This window comes from Terrapene carolina, unplaced genomic scaffold (assembly GCF_002925995.2).
Source record: "Terrapene carolina triunguis isolate 2854851 unplaced genomic scaffold, T_m_triunguis-2.0 Scaffold20013, whole genome shotgun sequence".
NCBI classification, from domain to species: Eukaryota; Metazoa; Chordata; order Testudines; family Emydidae; genus Terrapene; species Terrapene triunguis.
The window spans coordinates 1-8,247 of record NW_020684364.1 but is presented as its reverse complement, the minus strand read 5'-3'; the positions used below and the strand labels follow the sequence as shown (position 1 = coordinate 8,247).

Sequence of the window (8,247 nt, the reverse complement as noted above, 5' to 3'; positions counted from 1 at the left end):
GTTGATGACTTTGGGATCGTTGCTGCTATAAAAGTGTCAGGTGTATTTTGAGTTACTTCCTGTGTTTTATTTGCATGAAATCATAAAATTCACCCGTCTGGTCGCAGTTGTAACAAATGATAAGCATCAGCTCTCTCTGTTTACAGGGAGGTTTTTGTAATGGTCTGTATCACTGTGAGAGGGAAGCTCTTAGGGTGACCAGATCACCCAAGTCAGGGGAACGAACGGGCCTGGGCTGCCGATGCCTCCGCCCTGGGGCCGCCGCGGGATAGCACCAGCTGGGCAGCAGCCCAGACGCGACTGGCCAGGGGCGGGGCGCAGCGTGCGCGCTGCTAGGTCCCCGCAGCAGGCCCGGGCTCGGGGGGGTTCGGGCCCGGGCGTCAGAGCCGCAGCCGCCGAGCTTGGCTATCGGCCACTTCCTCCCCCCGCGGCAGTGGGAGCTGCAGCAGCGGCTGCTCCTGCGTCCCGCTGCCCGGGGGGGGAGAACAGCCGCCGCCTGGCCCCGCGGGCCGCCCCCCTACTCTCCCTACTGCCCGACTGAGTCCTGCCTGCACTGGGGCCAGGCCGGACTCTCACTCACCCTGGTCCGACGGTTCCCCTGCGTCTCTGGGGCCTCCCTCCAGCGCTTGTGGAGGGAGGAGGAATGGTGAGCCTGGGGAAGAGGCGGGGATTCGGGGAGGGAGCAAATGGGGGGAGGAGGTGGCGGAGTCGGGGCGGGGGGGGGGGGGCGAGCACTTCCGGGCTCCGGAGCATTTCCTTGTTTGTCCAGTGTCCAGCGCATATCGGTCGGGACGCGGGACAAACAAGGAAATATCGGGACAGTCCCGATAAAATCGGGACGTCTGGTCACCCTAGAAGCTCTGGCGTTGCTGACAGTAATAATCTCCAGCATCTTCAGCTTCAACGCTGCTGATTGTGAGAGTGAAATCAGTCCCAGATCCACTGCCGCTGAACCGGGCTGGGATCCCAGAGACACGATAGGTAGAATCATAGATAAGGAGCTTAGGCGCTTGTCCTGGTTTCTGTTGGTACCAGCCTAAGTTGTTGCTAATGCTGGTACTGGCTTTGCAGTTGATGGTGACTCTCTCTCCAGGCGACACTGACAGGGATTCTGGAGTCTGAGTCAGAACAATTTGGCCATAGGAGTCTAGATATGGAAAGAAAATTCAGGCAATCATGGCACATCTTTAAAAGTAATTAAAACTGGATATTTAAATACACTTTTAATTTAATCATTTATTTAACACTAGTTTGCTAAATAAGTAACATAGTATTATTTTAAACCCAACTTGCATTTTGTTGCCTATGAAGTGTATATAATGCTCACCCTGAATCCAAAGCACTAGTATCCAGAGAAGCTGGGCCTGGGAGAGCATCTTGACAGGTCTCCGTGGGGAATGCTGAACAGCTCACCATACAGTGCAAACGGGACCATTTATGAACTCTCAGCAGCCCAGCCAGGGAACGTCCTTCCTGAGTGAACATGCAAATCAGCTGTTCATATAAATGTGCCGTGTTTTAGTTACGGGGCATTTCCTGTTACTCTTGTGCAGTGTTGGTCTCTGTAACCTGGTGACAGCGACGTATGAGGTAAAAATGCAAGACTGGAGGTTTAATAAATGGAATAACAGAAGGTGCTCTATGGAGAGGGCACCAGAAATATTGCATGTGACCTGGAATTTTAGCAGTTAAAATCTTCCAGCCATTTTTACAGCATTTTTCATATCCGTTTACCTCAATTTACCTTTGCGTTATTCTCCCTGCCATGAAAATATTCATGAATTCTCCCCAGTGCCCTTGCCCAAGGAGATAGATGGGCTGATGTCCTGTCTAGATTCTTTTTACCATAAGGCCCTTCCTTCGGGACAGATGTTACTGGTGCCTCCATGGGTGTGCAAAGATGGGGGTGTGCTAGGAGCCCTCCCATGCAGGGGCTAGACACATTGCTGTCCTTGCACCCACCCAAACCCAAGGGATGTCTGGAGCTAGCACCGCTAACCACCCCAGAACTGACTGTGAGCCAGGATCTCAACCCCCTGCACCAGCCATAGAGATGGCCAGCTGTGGAAGGGAGGGTGTATGCAGCGCTCACTTCAGGAGCAGAACAGCAGCTGCATTCCCCCTGCTTGCCAAGCTGCTCAGAAAAACATTGAGTAATTCCTTGTGAAGCTGCTTCTTCTTGGCCATGCTCCCAGTGCAGATCTGTGCAAACTGGCTTGTGTGGGCCCTTTCTTTGGGGCAAGCAGGATAGAGTGTAGACCTCATTAGAGAGTGCGCATCTTTGTCCCCTCCAGTGACTCTGTAAGAGACTTGTGTTCTTGAGTCCCACTATGCCATAAAGATGCTTAACTCCCTTTGATTTCAGTGGGAGTTAGGTATGTAAATAGCTTTGCGGATCTGGATCTAAGTGCTGAAATCGTGTCTGAAAATGAGGCTAAGGAACCCAAGTCAGTTAGATGTTGGAAAACTGAGAGGAACCACACCTAACTATCCTTAAAAATCTGAGCTCCAATGCTCTGGTAAAGTCACAGCTGAGAACAGTAATCCCCTAGCTCCACACATAATTTCATCTTGATAAAGATTCTCTTTCTGTTTTGAACGGTTGCTTTGTGCTGACTTCCACCCAGACGAGGATGCCTGGTGATGTTGCAGCTGTTTCTTAAGTTTGTTGAGAGCTTTGCAATCTGTGACTGAAAGGTGCCACAACATTGTCTGTAGAGATCAGATCTCCCTGATAACCCTCTGCCATCCAAGAGGCTGTAATAGAAGATCATTTTAAATCTCAGCCTTTGGGAAGTATTGACATCGTATTGCTCGTGGAAAGAGCTGAGAAGGGACGTCATCCTGTTACACGTGTGGCTGACTGACAGGAAACTTTGCAAGCTTTGTTCACACAGCTGGAACAAAGGCAACCACCATGCACACTAGACAGTGGGAAGGTTTTTGTATTGGTCTGTACCACTGTGCGAGGGAAGCTGTGGCCGGCCTGGAGACAGTAATAATCTCCAGCATCATCGGCTTCAACTCCACTGATGGTGAGAGTGAAATCGGTGCCAGACCCGCTGCCGCTGAACCGGGATGGGATCCCAGATGGGCGGCTGCTAGCGCTGTAGATAAGAAGCTTTGGAGATTGCCCAGATTTCTGTTGGTACCAGTGTGCGTAGGTACCAATGCTTGAACTGGCTTGGCATTTGATAGTTACTGTTTCTCCCACGGTCGCAGATAGAGATTCTGGAGTCTGAGTCATCACGATCTGCCCATTTGAACCTAGACAGAAAATTGGTGGTGGTAATAAGAGCAGCAAGAGGATAATTGGCCAATAACATAATCTATGACTCAAGGCCTTACACTGCAGCACATCTTACATTGAAATGTAACAGGTTTTGTTTAATCATAAATCAGGCCAGCATGTAAGAATGAATTAAATAAAATATTGTAGCATTTCCTGCATTTTATTACATTGGTTAATAAACCTGCAAACTCTTGTGCTGCTTCTTACCATGAACCCAGAGAACCAGCAGCCAGAGAAAGTGACTCTGGGAGATCATCTTGGCAGGCGGTGGCTGGAAATGCTTGTCACTGAGCCTTGTAGGGGAAAGCGAAAAGTTTATAAGTTCTCAGCAGCTCAGAGGGGAAATGTCACTTGTGTGAATATGCAAAATGTATGGAAATGTTCTGTGCTTTAGTTCCAGGCAGAGATTTACAGTGATTGCAGGTGGGTTCTATGTTTCATGCTATGTGTGCTCAGTCTCATTAGAGATGGGCATGAGCCAGAACATTGGTCTGATACCCTCTACTGCTTAGAGGATCCAGATCCTGCTCTGAACTTCTCCACTGGGGCCCCGCTCTGGTTATAATTAGTTGTAATATCTTTGTGATTCAAATACTCCTTTACCCGGATTGGGGCTTCAGTGACATCAAAGTGTAACCGGGATGAGTTGTAGGGACTGGAGTTGTTTTGGAAACCAGCTAAGGTCACATTTGACCCTTCTTGTCAGTTTTAAGCAGGTGCTTCCGCAGTCTCTCTCCCTGGGTCACCCGGGGAGCAGTGGATTTGAACACATGGAACAACTAATGAGAAGGTAGAATGATTTTATTTTCACCTGCCGTCATTAGAGTCTTGCAAACATTCAGCTCTCCTGCCCCCTTTTTTTCTTCTTCCACAAACCACGACAGTGAATCCCTTAATGTTCCCATTGGTGTTTCTTTCTGCAAAGCCTGGCATGGAAGGAAACCTGTTTTGCTGCACCTAGTTTAAATGTGTGATTTGCCATGTGTGCCCTCATCATCATGGTCACTAATGTTCAGTTATTAATTTTAGAACCATATGATAAGGAGGCACATCTTCTGGTATTCTTCATCTGTCGATAGCCATTGAAAGTCACATTGATGCTTTGATTACTTTCATTTAATTCTAATTATTTCTGAGAAGCCTTCCATACAGAATGATCCAAAGGGCTCATTGAAATCAATGGAGAGTTTAAAGTTCGACTCTGACTGTGTTTAGACACAACAAAGTCACGTAGGTTGAAGAAAGGATGGGAAGCGGTTAGTTGGTGTGGTTTGTGATATAACCAAAGTCTGTTCTGTCTCTGACACAAGGCGCCTCCAGGGAGGAGACTAAGAAGAGGGAGACTCAGAGGGATACTTAACCTCCTTCAGGGATGGAGAAGAAGAAAAAATGGAGAGTGGGGAATATTCTATCTATAACCACTTGTGTGCTCTTGAGAGACGATACAAATAATGTTAATATTCCTCCACCTGCAGCCTTACAGGTTCAGATACATCTACTGCCATAGACAGACCAGAGATGGGTCTGGTAAATACTTGGATGGGAGACTGCTGAGAAAAATGGAGTTGCTACAGGAAGGGGTGTTGATGGTTTAGTAGGAGACCCTCCTCCCTCTGAGCCTGTACTGAACCCATAATCTCCGGTGGCATTAGGTGAGCTGCACTGCAGAGAGCAGTCATTTGGATGAGACCCCAGACTAGACCCCACTTGGGGTCTTCAGCTACCCCATGGCAAGTTATGCAATAATAGGGATGAATATTAGCACGTGTATTGTGGAAGAAGAGACCTATCAAATACTCCCTGTAGTTCTAATGGGCTACAACAATCTTGGGATCCAGTTGCAGAGTATTGCTCCTGCCACCCCAGTGGAGCTGAGCTTCAGCAGAGGATGATCTGATCCCTGTATTTCTTTCTTTGATGGTTTGGGGATGCTTGGTGCTGTATAAAATGTCAGGTGTATTTGGAGTCACTCACTGGTTTTTATTTGCATTAATTCATAAAATTCACCATCTTGTTGCAGCTGTAACAAACAGTAAGCACAGAGCACGCTCTGTGCACAGGGAGGTTTTTGTAATGGTCTGTATTACTGGGAGCGGGAAGCTGTTGCGTTGCTGACAGTAATAATCTCCAGCATCTTGCACTTCAACAGTGCTGATTGTGAGAGTGAAATCGGTTCCAGACCCACTGCCGCTGAACCGGGCTGGGATTCCAGAGACACGGTTGGTAGAATCATAGATAAGTAGCTTAGGTGCTTGTCCTGGTTTCTGTTGGTGCCAGTCTAAGTTGTTGCTAATGCTGGTACTGTCTTTGCAGTTGATGGTGACTCTCTGTCCAGTAGACACTGCCAGGGATTCTGGAGTCTGAGTCAGAACAATTTGGCCATAGAACTCTGGATATGGAAAGAAAATTCATGCAATCATGGCATGTTATTAAAGTAATTAAAGCTTGGTATTTAAATGCATTTTTCATTTAAGAATTTATTTAACACTAGATTTCAAAATAAGTACTGCAGTATTATTTTAAACTTAGCTAGTATTTTATTGCCTATGAAGTCTGTTCCCTGTTGATACAATGCTCACTCTGAATCCAAAGCACTAGTATCCAGAGAAGCTGTGTCTGCGAGAGCATCTTGACAGGTCTCAGTGGGGAATGCTGAACAGCTCACCAGGCAGTGCAAATGGGACCATTTTTGAATGCTCAGCAGCAGGGCCGCCCGGGGGGGAGCGGGGGGCAAGTGGGGCAGTTTGCCCCGGGCCCCGCAGGGGCCACCATGAGTATGTCGGAGGCTCCCCCCGCCTCGTCTTCCCCCAGCCCCCGGCGTCTCAGCCGGTAAGGGGGCGGGGCTGCAAGCTGCGGCTGAGTGGCGGGAACTCAGGCCCCACTGGAGACACCACGCCGCTGCAGCACTGGATGCGGCGCGCTGAGGCTCCGGGAGAGGGGGTAAGCGGCATGGTAAGGGGCCGGGGCCAGGCACCCCCCCGACGCCATCCCCCACAGCCCTGACCCCCAGCTCCGAGCCCAGCCCCTCTGAGCCAGGCACCCCCCCGACCCCATCACCCCACAGCCCTGACCACCAGCTCCAAGCCCAGCCCCTCTGAGCTGGGCACCCCCCCGACCCCATCCCCCTGACGCCATCCCTGACCCCCAGCTCCGAGCCCAGTCCCTCTGAGCCGGGCACCCCCGACCCCATCCCCCCCACAGCCCAGACCCCCAGCTCCGAGCCCAGCCCGAGCCGGACACCCCCCTGACCCCATCTCCCCACAGCCCTGAGACCAGATCCTGTGAGCCGGGTACCCCCCAACCCAGAGCCCAGCTCCCCACCCAGCCCTGGGCAACAGCAGCACCACCCCCAGGCAGCGACAGCCCATTGGTACCAACCATCACCATCACCCAGCAACAGCCCATTATGTAATTGCAAATGTATACATACCATTAAAGCATTTAATGTTTTTAAATAATGTATTCAGTGTATTTTCAAATTATTACAAATTAATTTTAGAATGTATTTCACTAGTTATTTTTTACATTTCCAAATACATGTTACTATAGTATTGCAACTTTTTTTTATGGAAGAGGACCCCGAAATTGCTTTGCCCCAGGCCCCCTGAATTCTCTGGGCAGCCCTGCTCAGCAGCCCCACCAGGGAACGTCCTTCCTGAGTGAATATGCAAATGACCCATTCATATAAACGAGATGCATTTTAGATCCAAGGGCATTTCCTGTTACTCTTGTATGGTGTTGGTCTCTGTAACCTGGTGATAGTGACTTATGAGGTAAACTTGCAACAGTGATGGTTTTATGAATGGAATAACAGAAGGTGCTCTATGAAGAGGGGACCAGGAATGTTGTATGTGACCTTGTATGTAAACCGTTAATATTTCCCAGCCATTTTTAGAGCAGTTTTCAGATCTGTTTACCTCCCTTTAAGTTTGTTATTCTCCTTGCCATAAAAATATTCATGGATGTCCTTTACTTTACAAACTATGCTTGGTCGAGGGTTTGTCTTTGCAAAACTGCTGCTTCTGCTTGATTCAGACGTATTGCCAGCAGGCAGGCAGGGTATTGCAGTAGAGTCTAGACTGATTTCTTTCACAAGGGCTCTGATATTGGCCACTTATGGAAAGCTGCCCTCATAATTTCTGGAACTGATAATGTGTAGTGCTGTCCTAACCCCCATCACCATTGCTTCAATCTGAGTCTCCAAAGCACGTACTAGATGGGACTTTCTAATGAGTGTTTCCATGTGTATCATTCTAGATACACTATTTCATGTCCCCGACAAACAAAAAATGACTTCAGATTAAGGTTGCTCAGTCATTCCCCGACTTACACACCAGCTATGAAGGAATGCTGGAGCTAAAACCTTAAGGGCCTGATGCAAAGCTCATTGAAGTCTATGGGGGTCTTTCCTCTGACTGCAGTGAGCTTTGGATCAAGCCCATAATTCATAAAGCTGTGGAGACGCTTAGTGAAGATTGGCAATGAACATGAATTCTCATTAGCTGATGGTTATTTAGTATGTGCCCTAACCGAACAGAGACTCTGTGGAACACTTGTGTATTCACTGCAAATTAGAGCCCTTTGATGGTCTTTGGAGATCCGCGGTTTGTCATGGATTATAATTCAGTGGCTGTTGTGGACACCCCATTGACCATGTGTCTGTGATTGGTTCTGTTTGAACTAGGGCTGTGCTGCAATTCAGTTGTCAAATCTTGATATTTGGCTACTTCCCAGTAACTCTTCCAGCATCTGTCTGAGGTGGATGGTTGGGAGGAAGCACCTGCCTGTCCCTGGCATAGCTGTGGCATGGGCAGTGTGGTCACTGTCTTACACTTCTTCCTCCTGGCCTGACCCTGTGGTAGCCCAGCCTGCATTGGAAAAGGATGGGAATTTACAAAAAAGGTGCCGCTTCTTTTTGGTCTGTCCCTGTGACACCAGCTTCTTCTTGTTCTCTC

General features: G+C 48.7%; 1 gene segment (V, D, J or C); it reads right to left on the bottom strand.

Annotated features, from left to right (window-relative positions):
* Positions 1-851: 851 nt before the first annotated feature.
* Positions 852-3,548, bottom strand: LOC115271449. The segment is given in 3 exon segments: positions 852-1,118; positions 2,960-3,267; positions 3,500-3,548. Coding segments are annotated over 3 exon segments (624 nt in total).
* Positions 3,549-8,247: the final 4,699 nt, after the last annotated feature.